This window comes from Fundulus heteroclitus, chromosome 18 (genome assembly GCF_011125445.2).
Source record: "Fundulus heteroclitus isolate FHET01 chromosome 18, MU-UCD_Fhet_4.1, whole genome shotgun sequence".
NCBI lineage: Eukaryota > Metazoa > Chordata > Actinopteri > Cyprinodontiformes > Fundulidae > Fundulus > Fundulus heteroclitus.
In genome coordinates, this window is record NC_046378.1 from 26,206,294 (window position 1) to 26,229,101 (window position 22,808).

The following is a 22,808-nucleotide window of genomic DNA, read 5'->3' on the forward strand; positions in this document are numbered from 1 at the left end:
TACATGAGAGGTTCAAAGTTTGGAGTTTCATTTTACTATCTAATGGCACTTCAGACTCCTCATCTGATCTCTAACAAATCTGTGAGGCCTTCACAAAACAGCTGAATTTAAATTGACACCAAATTACAAAATGATACTCTATTTGTTTAATTAGGTGATTTCTAAGGGTAACTAATTTCCCCTGGATTTTATTTAGAGTAAAGGGTTCGTGGATACATATCCATAGCACAGTTTCCAGATATCTATTTGTCAAAATATTTAAAAAGTCATGCATCATTTTCCTTCCGCTACCCAGCTGTGTACGTCTTTGTGTTGATCTCTCACATAAAATCTCAACAAAATCCACAGAAATTCATGAGAACCTTTGCAAAGAACCGCATCCAGGAAAACCAGCCTCATTTCACTTCGGGTGAAGCTAAACACTTCTTCACATCTGTTCTCCAGCTGTGAGAGACCTCCGATTTATTACCTTCAACAGACAAAGCAATGACAAGATAAACAACAATGTTTTTGTTACCCTGTGGTGCGCCGGAATATCATTTCTGTCTGCCGCTGCATTTGAAAAGTATGCTCAGAAACTTAAAGGAAAACACAGAGGAATCTTCCCGACGTGAAGCCTCTGCTATCTGCAATTACAAACAACACCCCGCAGTTCAGCGGAATAAGTCCCGTTTCTGCGGTAATTAGAAGAAAAGAAATCACAGAGCCTGCGAGTGCGAGGCAGTGTAAAAGTCTTAGTCATGCAGCCTCATACATTATGCACCATTCACAGACAAGAATGAATTACTCATGTTGTTAAAAGCAGGTTAGCGTCTCCTGATCCCTCCTCTGAGCTGGAACAGCCGAACAGATGCGTCGGTATTAATTACCGCTCAGCGGGAGTTTAAAGCTCTTCCTTCGCCCACCTGTTGGTTCTCAGACCCTCGCCTCGCGCATTTCTGCAAGAGCCCCGGCTTAAAAACCGGCCCGTCATTAACACCGCATACCCTCGTTCCCCCCAAACCAGCCTCCTTGCCTCGGCTAATTGGGTCAGCGTTCACCCCACAGTCAGCACCACCTCACACTGAGGGGAAGAGGACGGCGGGACCACCACCGTGCTCTCTTAGCATATGCCCCCAGATGGCTGCAGGCACAGAGATTAGAACAAAACAGGCACTTATTAATGTTGTTAGTCACTGCGAGGCTGCAGGTGAATCATCCCTACTTCCATATCAGTGTGCTGTAACATGCAGCAGGAAAAAAAAAAAAAAAGAGCAAAATTTCATCACCAACAATTCAAAAGAGGCAATATGACAGTATCCGCCATCATATCTGGTCCCAGAGCTGCACAGCCTTGTGGCTCTTGATATGCATTATATCTGCAGAGCGTCTTTATTTTAAGGACACAGCTGCTGATGAGGTCAGCCAGTGACACACACACACACACACACACACATTCGCTCTTCGGTAAGTAAAACCTCAGCATGGTGGAAGATAGGAACAGGCTCAAATTGCTGTTTTGTGTTTTTAACGAGGACAATTCGACCCTGCTAATCTGTTTTGCTCCTTCCCCTAATCAACTCACTGACTAATCCTCCTGATGCCAAGGAGCGCTGCGGTTCAGCCCAGGGTTGAGAAACACTGGCACAATTAGCGGGAAGGATAGACAACGGCACGTGCCCCTGCTCCTTCGCCAACATAAGAGAAATCTCACCCTCCCACAAACACCACGCTGCTCAGCAGCAGACACAATGGTAAAAACAGAGGCTAGGATACATGAGCTTCCATGATAACATTTGGACTCTGGAGATGTGATGCTGTGTTGGTTGTCAGACCGGCGTCAACGTTCAGGACAACCGACCTAAAATAACTGATTAGTGATGGCTTATTTACTGTTTTAATCCTCAAAATCTCTGTAGTTCCTGAATTAAAGTAGATAATGTGTTGAAGATCTGAACTGGTTTGCTCGGCTCAGATAATCACTACTTTCAGTTTACCGTGCCGTCAAGCCTCTTTTCCTCCCTTGAAATTTAAGTATGGGCCGGTTCCTGGTCTCATGGAACAAAGGGTTTTGAAAAAGTTATGGTTTCAAAACTGCTGTGTTTTTCTGTCATACACGTCAGACAGTTTAAAGTTCTTTACTGGGATACTAGAGAAAGTACTGGGTTGACCATAAATTATCCAGCTGTGTGAAGCATTTAATATAAGATAAGATAATTTAAGATAAGATAGGCTTTATTGATCTCACATTGGAGAAATTCACTTGCCACATCGGCTCATTAGAGAAGGTGCAAAAGTAGGGAAGGTGCATCAGTTATATACAGTGAATCTTCATATATACAGTGGATCAAAGAAAAAGAGAAAAATAAGAATAAAAATACAAAAAGAAATAGGATTGGGCATATGATGTCTTATTTACATTCACGGTGATTGATATATATATATATATATATATATATATATATATATATATAGATGTGTATCGACATGTATTCAGGTGGTGATAGCAGCAGAAGCCACTTCTTCAGGATTATTGCATGGGTTATAGCACAGTGTATTAAATAGATTATTGCACATTAGTTATTACAGTTGTGGTTACAGTTACCGTGCAGCATTGTATACTCTGGTAGCAGCAGGAATGAAAGACCTGCGGTAGAGCTCCTTTTTACAGACAGGATGTCTAAGTCTGACACTAAAGGAGCTGCTCAGCTCCTCTACAGTCTGGTGCAGGGGGTGGAAGGTGTTGTCCATGATGGATGTGAGCTTGGACAACACGCTCCTCTCAGCCACTTCCTCCACCGAGGATCCCACTGCCCTCTTTCACCAGGTGTTGCACATTGCCAGTCAGCTGCATGAAAGTAGACCAATGGTAGTAAGGCTAGGGTAATCCTGTTTCTACACTACGGCTGGTTAGCTAGGAGCACCATATGTTACATTTTACATGAAGCTACACGTTATTAGAGCTGTTGACAGCAGTGATTGGGAAAATAGCAGAAGATTCATAGACATTGTGCACGTTACAGGTGTGACATACATAGATATGGACAAAGGGACTAATATAGGTACGGGTCAACACTTGGACAGTCTTGGATACCATGCTTTCACACACTCTATCAGATAATACCCAAGTGGTGACCAGTTTCTACTGACAATAGTGGGAGGAGTGCACACCCTTGCAGGTAGTGCTTGGCTTCAATAAAGACTCATGCAACAGCGTTCTCGGCTCGCTCTTCCTTATTGCTTTTTCTCATGTCAGACTCATGTCAGTCAAGTGAGCAGCCTCAGCGCTGATCTGTAACTGTTTCTCTGGCTTGTTTAGATTCAAAGTGTTGAAGTATACAGTGTTTCCCATACATAGACTTTACTTGGGCGGCCCGCCCAGGTAAATCGAGACACGCCCAGGGAGATAAAATCCCCCCTGAAGGCTTTTAAACGCCGCACATAGACCATCCACCCTCACTCAGGTGTGCATCAGTCTACCTTATCCTCCTACAACTCAGTACAGCTGGTGCATCAGAGCTAAGCAACTTTTCTCCCATGTGGTAGGACTGGCTGTAAACTGTAAGGTATCGATAAAGTAGCTAGGTACTGGGGCCCCTAATTTCTGAGATGCAGAAAACATGGACAGAATCACATAATTTGCCGTAAACAATTAAACCTCGAAATCTACCAAATGAATAGAACAATACGTGGGTCTCAGCTCGCACATGCCGTCAGTTTGAAATGAGCGCTAGCAAAGAGCTGATCACGTTTTTTAACTAACGAGTGCAGCCAAGTAAAGGATCACTTCTGCATACTTGTGGACATCAGTCCAAAGATCTTGTTTTTACGACCAAGGTCACCCAGTAATCTGCTCGGCGAGAAGAAGTCTTCCCATCAAATTGTTTTAAATGTACCGATCCAGTGAGCTGCTCCGAGCAGGCAAGGAAGCGCGGCGAGCCCTTCTGTGCAGCGCATTGACAGGTGCGCTGTGGGTGCCTGTTTGAGAAGTGTGAGAAATTCATTTGTCAAAAGAAATCGACACCCAACAATGGAGGATAAAACATCCACGCACAGTCCCCGCATCTCATGGAATGCACACAGTACGCCCGAGCAGACCCGGCTATTTTTATAGGCTTGCACACTTTTTCTTGCTTCACGCTGAACAGTGTCTCTGTGATCACTCCAACAGAGCTGCAAAAAATAAATAAATCTCAATAAAATCCCCAAATCTAAAAAAAAAAAAAAAAAAAAAAGGATTTCCAGTTGAGCTTCTTTTGAAAACGTTGGGCTGGAAAAATAGCTTTGAGTGGGTTGTTAAGATTTGGGCTGCTTTTTACAACATTTGGTGAGTTTCTAGAAAGAATTAAAAAGACAATCATATCAAAATAGCTGTTAAAATAAAAAAAAACTTCCACATTTAAATAAAATTATGTCTCCTTGCACTCATTTTGTTTAAAATGTGTGGAATCTGTCGAACCTGATATAATAAATGATTAATAGTCTCTGGTTAATCAAGCGTCACTATGAAGTGGTAATGGTGGGCAATGGACACTGTAAATGCCCCAAATGAGCTAAGATCTACTGATCAACTTCAAAATGTTTCATAGAGAGAGAAATTTTATATTAAGGCAGATTTTCAACTGATGTTGGAAGGCTATTGGTAAAAAAAAAAGTTGTACTATAACAACCTGACAACATGAGACTGATCTTGTGTGTGTGAAAGCTATTTGGTTGCCTGATTTACACACATTTAGTGGGGAGCCTGTATGTGTGACCTTTTTTCTCTACTTCAGTGCAGTTGTGCGCTAATGGTGTGCTCTTTATTATGTATATAATACTTCTACGCTTTTAACATGAATTCAAGAGAGGTTGAGATTTGGGCTGCATTTTTTTTTTTAGTTAAACAGGTTTTATGTTGTGTTTGGGCTGTCAGACTTGGCAACACAGCGAAGTCCTGTTTCCATTCAATTAACTCAAAAAGTCAAGCATAAGCATACGCGCTGTGATAAACATAAGCATAGATGTTAGGCTAAACACTGACTGAAGTAAACATTCATTCTAGGAGAGATAACTACAGCAGCGAAGGAGCACACGGATCAGAAAAAAGCAGTGTTCCCTTCATTCGGCAAGTAACCCAAGTTTTTTTTCCATTTGGCTGAGTTTCACAGCTTGGTTCTGCTCCTTGTGCAATGAACTACAATGAACAGTTAACACAGAAGCTAACCGGATACATAAAACACTAAAGGTGCGCATGCACAGCCAGCAAGTGGAAACTAGCAGGAAATGAGCACGCACATTGGCGTCACGTGAGCGCCTCTGAATGATTGGCATGTGGGACAACCAACAGATAAAGCGATACCACTGGAACGTTGAGGGACAGAGTGGGGCGAGGACAGGACCGAAAATCTGACCAATCCCTGCCATTTGGAGGGAGGGATTGGTCAGAGTTTGTACAGGTCTGCAGCTCTCACAGAAATCATTTTTTTCGTTCCTTTTTCTGAATATATTATGTATTGTCAATGTATTCTCAGAATGGAACGACTATTTCACCCAGTATAACAAACACGGTTTCTGAATAGGATTACCAACTATAGCTTTAAAGCAAGAATATCTATTTCAGCTATAAATCTTTGTGTAAGTACAGTACAGTACCTCTATACCATGGTATTGTTATTCAAGGTTACACTAAACAGAGAATCTAATGCAGAACCAATGCAAGCAAAATACATTTACATTTCTTTTTTACAACTTGCAGTCAGTGTGTAAGCTCAGCCACAGTGAGCTTACTGTTAAGATCAGTTATCTCTTTGCTAGTATATATATTATAAATATATATATATATATATATATATATATATATATATATATATATATATATATATATATACTATTCAGGGTTGTGGATTGCTAGTTTTAAACACTGTAGCGGATAACGTATATGCTGAATACATCACAGTAAAGTTGCTCTCCTGTCTCATTTTGAGACTTAACTTTCTTGATGAAATATGCTGAATTCGGAAATGAAGTCTCAGGGTTAAGAAAACATCAAAATGCTCTTGGGAGTATACGAAAGGTGTTCTGTTTGCAGGTAGTAATGCTAACCGTGCTAATGGCTAATATAAGATTTTAAAAACATCTTAAATGCTACCTTCAAAATTATTCTCTTTGTTTTTAAAAAAGTAAAAGCCTGCTTCATGGCAACATGCAAGGTGTGATTTGCTTCTGCTTCTGTTACAAATGACTGCTTATGTTTAATGACTGCTAAGAGCATGAAGGCCAGATAAAATATTTTGAATGCTGCCGATCAGAGATTTTAAAGGGAAATTTGAAGAGGCTTTTAAAATCAGCAGCAGTAGGTTACGGCTTTGCAAAAGCCGGAGATGGAAAATCAGCCACAAAATTATTACTTCAACTCTAATATTTTCACAGGCATGTGCGAAGTCCTCATGCAATTCATTTACCACCTTCAGATTCAAATAATCTAAAAAATATTAAATAGCCATAATCGAACAGCATCATGGGAAGTCCTGTTTGTGTGTTTTTTTATGTTATGCTGAATCCATTTAAAATCTTTGTACATTTTTCATTAAAGGGGCAGTTGAAGTGTTTAAAAACATAATTTAACAGAATTTGTCCATTTGGAAATTACATTTGTCCAAATAGCCATGCTTTCTAAAAATATTTAGATGATTATAGGTCAGCAAACAGATTTGATAAAAGAAGACACAGCTACATCGCTGGTTTGGGTTTAGTTAAATCATATTTGGATGAGGCATGGGAATCCTCCCCCCCACCCGCTTCTAATTCCCTGGCTCTTCACAGCATCAAAACATTCATGTTTTGTACAAGCTTTTAATGCACTTTATATACAACTATGTAGTTAAGAATAAAAAACAAAACAATTATCCTTTTTTAATTTAATTGAGGAAATTACAAGAACAGTGAATTATGTTTCAGTCAGTTATTGTGTTCATACAAGTTAATGATGAACGCTAATAACAGTCTGAAGTTTAATATACGACACAACATAATTAAAGGCTCTGTTTGTTTGTCATTACTAGCATTTCTTTAAATGCTGGAAATGACAAACAAACTGATTTAATAAAGCATTTAATATCCCTGTTGTGACTGGCAGAAAAGGCAGATGCAAAAGACCAACTTGTTAAATGATTTCACTTAAGCTGAACGTCAGTTATATGCGAACCCTTTGATACAGTCACAAGGAAGCTGAAATAAAATGAATGAATGCAAAAGCAGGTAAAATACAAGAGGTGCATCTGCAAACCAATATATATTATGATTTAAAAAATCTTTACCATGTTGCTTTATCAGCAAAGAGCCAATGCATCCTTTACCATAGTAAAGGTTTAAGATAAGGCTCAAATTCGTAGACCGGTATTTCTTATTGAATCCAGGCAACAATCCAGCCATTCATGATCTATACCCACTCATCCATGAAAGGTCGCGGGGGGTGCTTGTGCCTATCTCATGGTAACTGGGCAAGAGGCGGGGTACGCCCTGGACAGGCCTTAGTGAATGCACTATACAGTAAACATATCTCCATATGCAGAATAATTAGCTGCCTAAATCCTATGACCATTAGACTTCCAGTGAAACATAGCTTTAACTTTAAAGTAACCAATAACCCAGCCTTACCAGCGACTTCCAGCGACGCGTTCCGGCTGATGGCCTCTCCCAGCAGGTTGCGGGCCACGCAGGTGTAGATGCCCTCGTCCGGTTTGCTCCTGCGTCCGTGAACGATGCGCAGGAAGAAGAGCGACCCGCTGGGCAGGAGCATGCGGTGGGACCGGGGGTCGTCCCTGTCCGTCTCCACGCGCTCCCCATCTTTGTACCACTCTATGCTGGGAGAGGGTCGGCCCTCCGCCTTGCAGTTGAGGGTGGCAGGCTCCCCCTTGGAGACGATCAAATCGGAGGGGTGCTCCACTATTCGAGGAGCGCCGTCTTCAAATCGTGCTCGGGACCCTGAAAGACGAGGTGAGGGCAGATGTGAGCTATCCAGCTGTGACAACGCATCGCATTGAACAAATGATTTCAAAAGATATGGACTTCCTACTTTAGGCATGCTGTGATGTGCTGGAAGGACACATTACCAGCAATGTGCCTTTTCACTTAGTGTATGTGATTTATAAAAACAGAACAATGTATAACATTTTCTAAAGGTTAAAATCAGAAAAGTGATATCTATATTTTTATTCAGCTTCCTATACTCTGATATGCCCACATAAAATATATTGCAACAAATTGCCTTGAAACATCACACGATTAGTAAATAGATTATGTGATGGGAAAACTAAACTGTACATCCTCCTTAACGCAACATTCCTTATGGTGAAACATGGTGGTGGCTGAATAATGCTATGGGGAGGCTTTCTGAAGCAGGTTCAGGGAAGCTGAGCAGATGGGAAGATGCATGGAGGTAAAAGCGTGGCAATCCTGGAAATAAGCGCGTTAGAGCAGGAATGTCAAACTCGAGGTTGGACAACCGCAGGAAACATACAAGCAGAACTCCTATTGAGACGGTTTAAATCAAAGCAGATAAGGGCAGTCCAGAACCTGTGACACTGACATGACTTTCTGTTCAGATATGCACATTTCCGCCACACAATTATCCACTTTATGTAGATCCTGTGGCGTACAACGAGTCGACGACCTTCAAGCTGCTGATGTGAACGATGACACAGTAGTAGTTGAACATAAGAGGGTTTTGTTTCCGACCAAGCCGTGTCACAAGGTACAGATCTGTGCACAAAATCAGAAATCTAAGCCAGAACATGAGAGGATTCCTAAAGATACAATGAAAACCCGGCCGTTTTGCCAACAGTTCAGATCATACACTCATACGTCATGCCTCCTGCAACCGGCTCTTGTCAGCACTCAGGGGACAGCTCTGATGATTGGCATTGACACAGAGATGACTGGCATGGGGCTCACGATGTTTTACCACAGGACCACACTCTGCAGAGAGGGTCAGACTTCACTCCTTACTTACGACACATATTATCTAGTCAACGGGCCTCTGGATTTACTGTCATGGCAAAGGAGTTTGTCTATTAACTGCCGTCCAACATCTGGACTCATCTGGACTGCTCTCCATGTTTTGTCTGGACCCAAAATCTGTTTCTCCTAATTTGTGTTGAACTTGTAATGAACTGTATAATGGATAAAAACATGCCCATCCATTGGTTAATGTAACCCGCAGACACCATCATCTATCACAGAAAATCTCAAGTAAACAGGTTAATGTTTGTGGCTGTAACTTGAAAACAAGGGTATGAAAACATTTGCAAGGCCCTATTTAAACTTCTACTCACTACTCCTATATGAGCACACATTAAGGCATATTATGCACACTATCCACAGCCATTCACTATTTTATTAAAGACAACCTGCACTGATCACGCAATCGCTAATGTGATTTGGTTACGGCCAAATTGTGTGTCTCAACTCCAGCCGATGTGGAGAAGATGGCTGGTGTGAAGCTTTAAAGCTGGGAATTCTTTGTATTTAATGGGAAAAGGGCCCAAAAAGAAGCAAAAGAGGCAGAGGGAAATAGTTTAAGTCCTGTATTCGACTCCCCGGAGATCCATTACTATTTTTGCTTGGCTCTGAGCGAAAGGCGCACTGCTACGAGACCTGAGGTAAGCTCTCAGAGCACGACCAAATGTCTCCGACATTGTGTTACAGTCAGAAAAAATGAATAATTCAGAACGCCGTTGCTTTTAGGTCGCTTCTGAGGAGCAGATGGCCGCTCACTCTTTCTCGCTTTTTCTTTTCGGACAAAGGAAAAAAAGGAAACAAAATGGTCACTGTATCAGTGATTTATTAAGCCGGCTCTGTCTGTGGCATTAAAGTCAGCGCGTGATCCAGACTGCATGAAAATCCCCATTATCATCGCAGAGGAGCAGTGGGGAGTAACCTAATGACACACATGCTGCCATTAAATTATACTTAAACTGGAGGCATCGGGATGAACGTGCACTTTTGCTTTAAGCAGATTTAAGCCTTTTTGAAGGGCCGATTTGATCCAGGCGGACCGGCAGTCGCCACCAAGGCAGAAACCTGAGGTAAACATCTAAAGAGCGATCTAAGTGCTCGCAGCTGACACTCCTGGGTCACAAAGCAGGACAGCTTGAAACAGCAGCGAGGGCCGTGGGTGAATACTAATCGAGCCATTAAAATGTGCCGTAGCGCCTTCAGGGCATCCTGGTGTAAAAACAACACCGTGTTAAACAGAAGCAGACAAGCCTAAATCTGAAGCCGGAGAGATTATCCCCTGAGATATCATCGTGTGATTTCTGCATAGAGCATGTGACGCCGCCGTGTTGGGTACACAAAACACATCATATAGTATTTCACCAGAACAGGGTCTCTGCAACTCAACGGTGTTTTCAACGCACGTTAAGGATTTCAAATCCCACCGTTATCCTCTTTAGTGTCTGCGGATTTGATCACAGACACTGTTTAAGAAGAGCACGTCTAAATCATTTAGATGCCATCCATTCATAATTGCCTTCAGCATTCAGTTTTCATGTCTTTATACAAATTTTAAAAGGATGACGCTTTATGCAATCAAGAAAACATTTTCGTGGAGCAGTCATATATACAACTTCTCCTGTCCATCCCTCCCTTCTATGGATCTAATTAACATTTTTCCAGCAACACATTCAGTGCCTGACTGACTAAATTATACAATGTCACCTCAGTCTTTTGAAGGGTAAGGTTCAAAGTTGTCCAAACTCACACACACACACACACACACACAAAACAACTCTTTATTCCATGCAGTACATTCATGTCGCTACAATTTTATGATGTTTAATCCATGAAGCTCTGCGTGCTAGACTGCTGCAGACAGAGCACACTGGAACGGGACGGGATGAAATATTCATACAGCTTTTCTAGACCTTCCAAATGTAACCAGAGCAAACGGGTCACATTAGACTAATACGAAGACCAGTGTCCTTAAATAAAATCCACCGCAACCAATGAGCCTCAGAAGTCACATATTTATTAAAAGGCGTTCGCGTTGGAGGACACTGAACATTTCTCTGAACACACTTTCCCGGTGGTGAAATATAGTAGTGGCAGCATCGTGGTGTGGGGACACTGTTTTTGATCAGCAGAGACAGAGAAGACATGATTTGCTGGCAAAACATTTCTAAAAATACGTCAATTATTTGTATCTATTTAAAAAGATGACAACGTCAGCATTTATACCGTACATGCAATGACGTGTTGCATTACTGAACTTTCACATACAGCAGCTTGCACCTCTTATCACAAGTATTTGCACCTCTTGAACTATTTCACATTTTAATTAGATGTTTTTAGGGGTGTTTGATGCGATAGACCGACACGAAGCAGAAACAAAACACACAACCCAAATATAAATCTGAAAAGTGAGGCAAACTTTCATTCATATTTGGCCTCCTTTACTCTGATAACCATAAATACAATCCGTTGCAGGGAGCTGATTTCAGAAGTCACCCCGTTAGTGAAAAGCTACGGGAACACTTTGCTTCAGCGGGAACAAAGCAGCTGTTTATGATTGATATGAAGATGGGTGGTCTAATTACAGGGAAATCTGTGATTAAAAACAATTAGATTACAGACTACAAAAGACAGTTTATATAGTAGACAGTTTAGGTCTAGTATAAACCTAAAGCTAGGTTTATACTAAACGCGTTGAACGGGGCGTTAGCCAAAAGTGTCACAATTGCGCCATCCTCACCCTTGTGTCACATGCACTGTCGTAGCACGAGGTCCTCCGAGTTCTTGAAACGGGGCGCAGACCCCAGCTCAACTTTGTTAAATGCTATGTTGCTACTGCTTATTCTGTGACTGAATAAGCAGTAGGGGACACAATTCTTCAGCACAAAACAGAAGAGGTGATGAGTGCTTTAATTTATTTACATAACATGTAGAAGCAAAATATTTCAGCTATTGATAAAAGGGCATAAAAAGGCAAAACTACATTCTGTATGTTCAGCAATCTGCAATTTTTAGACAGGAAAAAGGTCGGGGTGGATTATAACCGGGTTGTAAGCTGATATTCAAAATGCTAAAAGGAAGAAACAGGAGAAATAGTCTGCCTCATCTGCAAGTCTCCCAGTCCATTTAAACATCGTTCCAACTACTCGTTTAGCATCTGACACGCAAAATTGTGTGTCGCCGAGTCAGTTTAAAATATAAGATGCAAAAGTGCGCACAAACACTCACAAGTCTCTTCCTCCATGCATTACATGAATGTCACTCCAATTTTCAGAATGTTTAATCAACGGAGCTCTGTGTGCTAGGCCGCTGCAGACAGAGCACACAGGAAGAGGACGGGATGAAATATTCATACAGCTTTTCTAGACCTCCCAAATGTAACTGGAGCAAATGGGTCACATTCAGCTAATACAAAGAGTCATTTCACAGCGATTGTGACACACTCGGAAAAATGTACTTGCTGCACATTTGGGGAAAAAAAAAACGTTTTTTGGGTCACAATGAATCATGAGACGAGCACAGTTTGGCTGCCGTGTCAGAGTCAATGACAGGGGCGCTCAGGGACACTCCCGAGGGCTCAGTTTTAAATTTTATATCTTTATGCCAAGTCTGAGAGGTCATTTTCTTCCATAAACATTCTACAAAGTCATGCAATACTTTGTGTGCTGCAGCTCTTTTCATATTCCTTGCAGATACAAACGATATTTGATGTGGAGAAGTAAACAGACGCGTCTCTTGAAGTAAAATAAGTCAAACTGCAAATATTGAAATGTTAATTTTCCTATTTCTTATATGTTATTGTGCACATCTGTGTTCTAGCCCATCAGACATTTTACCAGCAAAGACAGAAAAATGCCTGGTGTTCATGCACTTCAGGAAAATAGTCACAGTAGTTAACGGTGTAATTCTAACAACAAAAGAAACAATTTTTCCAGAAAACATGCAGACGTACACAATATATCAGTAAGGAGACAGCATGACCTTGAGTGTAAACGTAAACAGAAATGTATCTAATTTTAAACACTTTAACAACGCAATACTACACACTACACAAAATTCAATTTGCAATTTTGTCAGCTACAACCACTACTGATTTGGACTACCAGATTGTGGTGAGGAGTTTAAGCGTAAGAAATCACTACCAATTTTTTAGTTGCAAGGCTTACAAAGACCTTTCACAGGCTGTACACATTATTTTCCTTATCTAACAAAATGGGTTTTTCACCTCTTGCCTTTCACAGCCAATGAGAGAGTGATAGAACTCCCTTTCAGTCTGTTTCTTATGACCTACATTGGTCTGTGCTCACACGTCCCACAATGTCCAATAAAGCTACACAAACACTAGTTAACTCTGCCGAAGTTAAAAGCAAAGAACTACGTTAAGAATTCAGCGAAGCTCTCTACACTGCAAAAACGGAACTAAAAATGAGTAAGTATTCTTAAAATTGTGTATTTTCCTTGATTTGAGCAGGTAAATAATATGATCTACCAATAGAATAAGATTTTTCCACATAAAATGGAAAAATCCAAATCTAGGACAAAAACACAAATTTTAAGAACATTTTACTTATTTTTAAGATCCATTTTTGCAGTGTAGGTTTTATACACACGCAGATTACTGGAACCTTACAAACACAGCAACATTAGCCTTGCACTTCAGAAAACTGCTTTGCAGTGAAACTTTATTAGCAGGAGCAGGACGTGAGTTTGTTACAGACTGTAGTCACGTGTCTTGAGACATATATATATTTAGAAACAACCGATAAAGTTAAGTACATTTCATATATAGCACATTCTTCATACATAGTGGTAAAGCAGCATACGTATGTTTGCTGTCTTGCAGAAACTCCAGTTGGACAAACTTACAATCACTAAAATACCTCCCCCTTAATAGTTAATTAAATACATGGCTAATATCAGAGTTATTAACACGCTCAGATTGGTCACATATTGAAACTTGACTGTAGACAATGCTGAGTCTTTTCTGTATGGGTAATCCTGACATCTTGGCAAATAGGCTAAAAAAAAACACCCTGAAACCCTTTTCCTCTCTGTTGTTCTATTTGCTGTAGATGTTTAGGAATCAAATTAAATTAAATTTTACGTGAGGGTTTAGCTCTTTATAACCACTGACTCTACTGAACTAGAAAAAAGGAAAAAAAAAACTGGTATGTGCATTGCCGTAAAATGGTTTGTACAAATGCGGCACTAATTGACAAGAGCTCTGTTTGACGTAGAGCCGGTTTGGGGTCGAGAACTAAACAATGAAGGGAGGTGTTTTTTTGGTCTGATAGATCATTCTCATTGGAATTATCATTAAATCCAATGAGTCCACTCTGTGACTCTACGAGGATAAGTGATTATAGACATTGGATGGCTGGATTAAGTAAGAAACTAGGGAGCAGAGAATAATTACACATGTCACTTCATCACTCCAAACACCTAAAGTCATTATTAACGATGCCATCCATCATCAACCACGGGTTATTTTAATGTTTTAGATATCCACATATCTAGTTGTTGTGGTTGTAGTTTTGTTTTGCGACGTTAAGTTGTGTTTGTGTGTGTGTGGACGGATACTGTGAAGTCCTTGTTGATTTCAGTCAGCTTGAAGAGCAGATAAATTACCATGACTAATTTTTTGTGCATTAATTATCTCCCACGATTCGGAAGAGACAATAGCTGCCTGTGAAAGAATCAGAAGCTTCTTAGACGCCTCGGAAAAAGGCAAAAACATTCGGAATGAGGAAAAAACTTTTTTCTCACTCTTTGATCATTAATGAGTCAATAAGCATTTGCTAGGAATACGGCTGTTATTAGTAGAGGCGGCACAACGGGGCACACTGTAAAGACGACATAGCAAAAAAAATAAGGAATTACAAACAGCTCCTGTTGACCAAAAGTGACAAGCAACAACCTGCTCCTGTGACGAGTGTGCAATCAGTGAGAAGTCCACGCCACTTTGGGCTCGGCAGAAGCACATTTTCTTTGTGCGAGGGAATATTTTCACAGTAATATTTGGTTCATGACAGGATGATTGTGGTGCTGCACTTGAAAGCACCTTTCAGCTTAAAAAGAAACTCCGTCAACCCTGCAAGTGTCACGGGTAAAAATAAATGTCACAGGCGCCGATGGAGATCTCTGTGAAGGTGTGTGTTTAGTTGGATCATGAGCACGGCCCATTAGAGCCGTTATTGGGGGGGGGGGGGGGGGGCCCCGGGGATATCCGAGGGCAAACGGGAATTTGGAGTTTGACTTTGTGTTAAAACAACGAATCTGTGCAGTCTGCTGTGAAATGATTCTTTTAAATCTACAAGGGATGAACAGGCAGGGAAGGGCATCGACGAAACATGAGTCCAAAAGTGCCACTTAAAGTGCGTGTAATATCATTTTTACAACCTTCGCTTTTCAATTGGGCTTTTAGCGTTCTTTCTTTCATATTTGTTTGCATGAATGAAATTGAGAAATGTGAAACAATGTGAGGGGAGAACAGGGTAGCACAAGGCAGCCAAGAAGGCAGCCGCAGGTTGCCAAAGGGTTAGGAACTCCAGTTGGGATAGTTTGGAGACCTAACAAACTAGTAGCTTTTGTTAGGATTTAAAAGTGCAATGTAGTGAGCTCGACGTGTTGAGAATTCGCCACAGTGGGAAAAGAAAAAACTGTACCTCAAAACATTGGGATTCTGTAAGCGTCCTTTACAACAGGTTTTCTCGAAGCACCTATCTTTATTGGCCGGCTGTCACCTCACCCTCCATGTAGACTGGCCACCAAGTTTCTGCTGCAGAAAAACATCCTGACAGCATGATGATGCTGCCTAACCTGACACAAGCCAGACGTATGTTGCTCCGCCTAGCTCCACTCACATACATCTGGGACATCGCCCATAGAAAGGGATTTCTCCTACCAATTTTATGGTCTGGCCAACCAGGACGCAGGGCTGGCATTTCATAGATGTGACATAGTGGAGACGCGACCATGACGTGAGACTGTTTTGTTTCAGACAGCAATGGCGGCTCGTCGAGGAAGCAAGCGTTAACATTGATGCTGCTATTTCTTCCGTGTTGTCCAATCTACCTAATATTGTTTCATTAAAAGAACATCAGAGAACGCCTCTGAAGGCTTTTGTTGGTGGAAACGATGTTTTCGCTCTTCTCCCGACCGGATTTGGCAAGTTTTGTTTTCAGGGGTGCGTCCGCATCTGCAGCGGACGCGCCCTTGAGCGGTTAGCGGTTAGCGCGAACCATATTAGGAGGTCTTTAGTTCTCGACGCGGTCGGCCCGGGATCGACTCCGACCCGCGGTGCTTTGCCGCCTGTTTTCCCCCCTCTTCCTGTCAGCTCACTGTCAATAAAACGCGTGCCTCTAGAGCCGCAAACACATAAATTTTTTTTTTTTTTTTTTCCTGCGTCGCTCTCACAGCGTCACGGGTTAGGCTTCGGTGTGAGTGATTGAAATAGCACGTCGATAAAGATGACAGACAAGTGGCTTATCCAATCATATGCAAGAATTTTTGATAAGGCCCTGCCTTCAAAAAAGGCAATTCCTATGGCGGTGTCCCAGATGTATGTGAGTGGAGCTAGGCGGAGCGACATGCGTCTGGCTTGTGTCAGGTTAGATGCTGCCACCACCACGCTTCAAAGAAGGAATAGTGTTGACCACGTAACCAGCACTTCCTGTTTTTTTGTTTTTTTTGTTGTTTTTTTTAAACGACATTACGGCTTGGAAATCAAGCTAAAAAGCCATATTTTAACTATACCAGGCAAAAATAATTTAGTTCTGCCTGGTTTGACAATGTCTAAGGTGCTTTGAGGGAAAATTTTATTTTTAGGGCGTTTTTGGCTTCTGGCTGGCCATTCCACCATGAAAACCAGATTTAATGACAATAAAGTTGAATCCAATCTAATCTAATCTAAGGAGGGTGTTAATAATGTTTGACCTTCTGGAAGGTTTTATCTCCGCAAGGGAACACTAGAGGTCTGAGTTCTTGGTCATCTCTCTGATCAAGGCCCTTCGTCCTTGTTTACTCAGTTTAATCGTCTGACCAGACCTAGAGATTCAAAACTTGTTCCATTTCTTAATAATGGAGACTGCAGTGCTTGTTGTTTGTATCCTTCTCCCTTTACACAACACGGTCTCAAAGGTCGGCCAAATATTCCTTTCACTTTGATTGCTTGGCTTGTGTTCTGATAGGGACTATCAGCTATGAAACCTAATGCAGATAACGATGTGCTCTGTTCAACTAAATTTAGCGGAGGTGGCCTCCAGTCAAGTTGCAGAAGCATCTCAAGGATGATCAGTGGAAATTAGATGCACTTGAGCTCAGTGTGATTTAGGGTGTAGTGGCAAAAGTTGTTAATACTTCTATAAACTTTTATAAACTTACAACAATGTCTGTTAAAATATTTAAAGGAAATCTGAACTGAAATTGGTTTTAGAATAAGCCTGAAACATCACAAACAAAATTTAAATGCCAAGGGGTGTGAATACTTTGTTTTGTAACTGTATAATAAAGTTTCTCTGCTTTAGAAAGCAACGACGAGGCTGACTACAATTTATTCTGGTTCATGACTCTAACATATATGATGATATCTTCCCTTTGCGCTCATTCACGATGTTACTGATCTCAAAATGCTACATTTATATTTGTTTGGATTGTCTCTTACTATAGCTTCTTGAGGAAAAAAATAAAACTACGTTTAAAGAATTTAGCGTGAGATTGACTGCAAGTAAACTCACAACTTCACTGTTAAAAGACATCCATTAAACCGAAGCCTTGCATCACACTCTCTCAAGTGCAAAAGTCCTTGTTAAACTCCTGCAGACAAAAAAAAAAAAAAAAAATCACTTCATTCTGTTGTGTTCTGTCAGCGAGGACGAGTCCATGAAGAGCTTTTAAACACTATAACATCCAGGGGCGAAACAGAGTCCTGATGAGCCATAAGAGTGAATGGCAGCCAACCTTGAGCTGCCGAATAAACCAAGAGAGTTTGATGAATGAGAATGTGCCCACACTCTCAAGGTTATCCAGAAAGAAAGCAAACATGTTGGAGTGAAGGGTGCTTCTCAAATACAATTACATTAAACCTAACAGCCTTTCTCATTCCAGACAAGAATAAGAATACGTTTTTTTTTTTTGTTTGATCTGTTTTCAATTATTTTAGTCGTACCTATATGTACATGTTTATACATGAAGCAAACATTAACTGCACAGCAACAGTTTTTCTGACTAACAAAAGCAAGTTTAAAAAAATATATGTAAAATCATTCACCCGACAAATACAAAAAATATGACGAATAATGCGTAATGTGAACACTTTTAAAAAATCTTGCCTGCATGAGCACCAGCTTTACTCTGCTAGCTAGAAGGTTTGACCAATCTAAGCGTATTAAGATTTTTAATAAGGCATGATCAAAGATGGGCCAAATATTCCTATGATTAAGGAATAAATAGGAAAAGGCAATTCAGGTGTCAAATTCAGAATCGAGTTTTGCGACCAATTTACAGCACTCATACGTTAATATCATAATAAAATAAAATAAAATAAAAATAATAAAAAAAGTTTAAAACCTGATTTAAGTGGTTTACAAACCTATACAAGTATTGAAAAAGGAAATATAGCAAAGAAAAGGGAGACCATACACCCATCCATTACATTTATCCATTAATGTATTAGGAGAAATCCACATTTTTAGCCCTTAAATACATCTTGTTTTGTACTTGGAGTCTCTAGCAGTGCAGAAAATAAAAATTTAGTCTGTACAGGTGCTGCATAGATATTTTTATACTCTGTTTGGGTCCAATTTTTCAAGCCGTGTGCTCTCAGACAAACCACAGAACAGGGGCCAAAAGAGGGAATGTGGGGGTAAATTAAAGAGGCATTCAGACCAAAGCATTGCAGTTGCATTTCAGTGTGAAAAGGAAGGCATTAAAAAGCCTTCCTTTTCATCAATAGTGCCCCCTTTAAAATTCGTTAGATAAAAATTAGTTTATCCGTACATCTGTCCTTTTATTCTTCTTCCCAGACGGTGGCTGATGTTGGTTACTCATTTAAAGCTCGGGCATTTAATTCACAAAGAACACAACAAAACCCAATACTTCAATTAACTGTCAGCTCATCACTCCAAATTATCCCTCCATCTTTTACTTTTTGCTGGCGCGATGGTCAAATGATTGGCATGAATCTGATGAACATTGACCCCCGGAGGGTTTGTGATTTATTCCAAAATCTTTCATGGTGCCTCTCCTGCACTTTAAGTCCTTTTATTGAACTTCCAGAGAAAGCGTCAGGGTGACTGAGGTCTACGCCGGCTTTTTGGAAGGTAGGCGGCATCACCTCCTCCGCCTGTTTCCTCGTGCTGCTGGTCAACCGGCAGAAAGCGCTTTTCACTGCTTCAATCTTCGCATAAACACTACGACGCCGTGTTTTTTTTCCTCAAGCCTGTCGTACCATGTGAACGTCATACTACAGATATGCTTGCTCATGATGATTAAATGCCCGGTCAGTTTCAATTGAATCCGATCTGTAAGATTTCCCGTATTTATTCAGGAAATGAAAAGAATTTCAGGGAAAAAGCGGCAGCTCAGCTGAATAAAAGCCCATTAGCGCAACTCTGCGCACTGATAGACAAGTTATCGCATCGGTCTTAATTGCAAACGCTGACGCGCGCCCACGTGTTTGCTGGCGGCGTCTCTTCATGTCTGCCTCGTTGAACACTGCATAAGTAGGCTAAGAGCTGTGAGGGAGATCGAGATCACGTCTTCAAGACCCTGTTGATCAAGGCCTTTTTTCTGGCTCATGGCTGGAGCATTACATAACGAGGGACTGTGGGCGCCTTTCATCAATTAGTATTTACAAATATTAGCCCCGTCTCCTCCCTAAGGGGTTGGAGCGTATTCCGTCACGCTAACGCGCAAAAACATTAAGGGCCTCGAGAAGAGACGCTTTTTGTTTCAGATCTCTGTGCCTTTCAGCCACTGCCAGAATCAGGGTAAAACAGAAACAAGAACCTAGACCTGTCTGAGCTCACAGCCTCTTATCTGAGAGAAGAAACAGCAACAACAACAACAGCAACTCACAGGAAACTCAAAGTCCAACTTTACACACAAGTGAAGCGAGGAGCAGAAGGCTGGCAGCCGGCCTGTGGGGCTGGTGGCTGTCTGCTGAGATTTCTCCGCGTCCTTTTTTTTTTTTTAATTTCAGCTCATTTAAATATTTGGAAAGGCCAAAAAAAATAAATATCAAAACACTTCTTGTGAGATTGCCATGTAATTTCTGCGGGGAGGGAGAGAGAAAGGGCAGGAAACTTAATATTAAAAGGGGGGGAGAAAGCGATGTCTGATTTATTCTGGCATCGACCCACCGTTGTTAAACGCGACCGTCCTCCTCGTCCATCATCTGATCTCTAAATGAAATCACCGGTCCACTGTACCAGAAGTGGGGCGACGTCACCGTCCGGCGACATGACATAAGGATGAGGCACGTCGGACAACTGCGGGCAATTGTCTGCAGTGGTTTCACGAAACAGGAGGTTTCGTTGAGGAATCCCCACAGGGGGGAGTAAGGACACGAAACACCAGCTTTGATTAGTTCCACAGCAGCTGCATCTGAACACAGCTCGAGATAGATTTAATTTCAATCAGACCTTTTTTTTTTTTTTCTCCCCCAGTCTGTTAACTGAGAATTGCTTTTGTGTGTGTTTCTGAAAAAAAAAAAAAAAAAAAACGCTGAGCTGCTGTGTTGATTTGCAACCAATAAATCCTTGTTGTTTTCCTCACAATCACTAAGCGGTTGGGGAAAACAGAGACAAAAACTGCTGGGGAACATCTCGGGTCTCTCGCAGAGGAGCTGATTGACAGAACACCAACATAAACAAAGCCCGTCTTGTTAGACCGGGCAATATCTGCCACCGTCTCATCGGCTTTCCAACGGAGGACTTGAAGCTGGTTTGAATCCTCTTCTTTTCAAGTGCTCTGTGCAAATTACACACATTACGGATGGGAACGAGCACAATAACAGAGGTGAAGAGGAGAGGAGATTGCCACTCCAGATTAATGGATGTAGGCAGAAGGCAAGGATGTTAAAATTGCCTTTAACGTTAAGAGAGGACACATGTTTATCTCTGAAAGAGAAGGACAACGGTGATACACTTATATAAACCTGCTTGGCTGTACACTCACCGGACACTTTGTTAGGTACACCTTGCTTTGATCGTGTTCGGACCCCATTTCAAGATTAACCTAATCCTTTGTGACATGGATTTAACAATGTCTAGATTGTCTAGATTGGAGATCATTCTCCATATTGACAAGATAGCATCTGACATTTGCGCAACCGCATTCCAGATCTGTTCTTTTGGGGACCTTGGCGGCCACAGGATTTCGAGAGGACGCACTACCAGTCAAAAGTTTGGACTCCCCTTCTCATTCAGTGGTTTGTCTTTATTTTTATCATCACCCCTTGGGAACTCCTTCAATACAGTTGAAAAACCATTTCAGGTGACTAACCTCGTGAAGCTCATTAAGAGAAGGCCAGAGGTCAGACATAAAAACAGAGGGAGGGAAAAAAGTTATTTCACAATTGCCCGACAAGGCGTCCTTCATCAGAAACGAATGGATGGTGTGGAGGCGTGAACCATCTGACGCAAAGCAGAGGGCGTTTTTTGATAATGTACATTAATTTCTAATAATGGACGCCTCGAAGCGCATCATCCCGCTTATACGATGGTCATGTACAAAATAAATAAATACAAAATCAATTATTAATACTTCTGTGTTTTTTTCACTGTTGAAATCCTACATTTTCCACAAGAAGCTTCTGAGAGAATTATTTAATATCTCTCGATGTGACGTGTTTGCCAAGGTAACTTGTCTTGCGGTCACCAGCTAGCGTTCGAACCAGCACAACAATTTAGGACAACCGAAGCTTTTAAATGGACACCCTGCAGCCGATCACAATCGAGCATTCACACAGACCGTGGTCTAAATATTTCTATATGATTTTGAGTCATAAGTTTGATGTCTTCACTGTGTACCTGCAATATAGAAAGTCATGAAAATAAGGAAAAGCCATTGAGTGACAAAAGTGAGTCCAAACTTTTGACCGGTGGTGTAGTTTGAGATAATCTTAACTTTGTGAAACGCTGCACTATCCAGCTGGAAGCAGCAACCAGAAGATGGGTAGTCACCATAAATAAAAGTACAAGGTCAGCAACAACACGCAGGTTGGCACGGGCATTTAAATGATGCTCAGTTCCTCCAGGTGTTTTGTTTACAGGGACGGTGTTCTGCATACCTCAGTTGTAAAGAGTTGCCATTTGGGCTACTGTTCCCTTTCTATCTTCTCCAACCAGTCTGCTCACACAATTGCCTTTAGTGGATATTTACTCTTTTGGGACCATTGTTTGTTAATACAAATAACCGGTTTTTTACATTAGAATCTCAGTGGATCTACTCTGAAAAGCTCCAACCTGCCACTCTGAGACCACTAACCCAGCATTATTCTGCAGAAAGTAGTCTTTACTACACCTAGATGACTAAATGAGTTACAGTCATGTCATGCGATTGGTTGAGTCACAGTCTGAGATAACAGGAAATTGAACTTATGTGCCTAATAAAATGGCTGATGACTGTATATTTCCAGATTTCTGCTCACCGGAGCTGCAAGGAGATCTTGCAATATTAAAATCCCATGACATTTCTCCTTAAAATAAAGTTTGTCTGTTAAAGCATTATCATTTTTTGCTTTAGGGGCTTGACATAACTCTCTGGATCCATGTAGAGGAACTGCTTGGACAACGCATACAACCTATTGGTACTATTTTTAGCTCAACCGGATT

At 41.2% G+C, this 22,808-nt stretch overlaps 1 protein-coding gene across 3 annotated transcripts in view; it reads right to left on the minus strand.

The window, feature by feature from the left end:
* LOC105939709 (roundabout homolog 2) overlaps nucleotides 1-22,808 on the minus strand; it is a 113,251-nt gene that overhangs the window by 87,027 nt on the left and 3,416 nt on the right. For all 3 annotated transcript variants that reach the window (XM_036149570.1, XM_036149569.1, XM_036149571.1), the window contains one exon: nucleotides 7,618-7,944. In XM_036149570.1, the coding sequence (XP_036005463.1) occupies nucleotides 7,618-7,944 (327 nt within the window). The remainder of the gene's footprint in view (nucleotides 1-7,617; nucleotides 7,945-22,808) is intronic.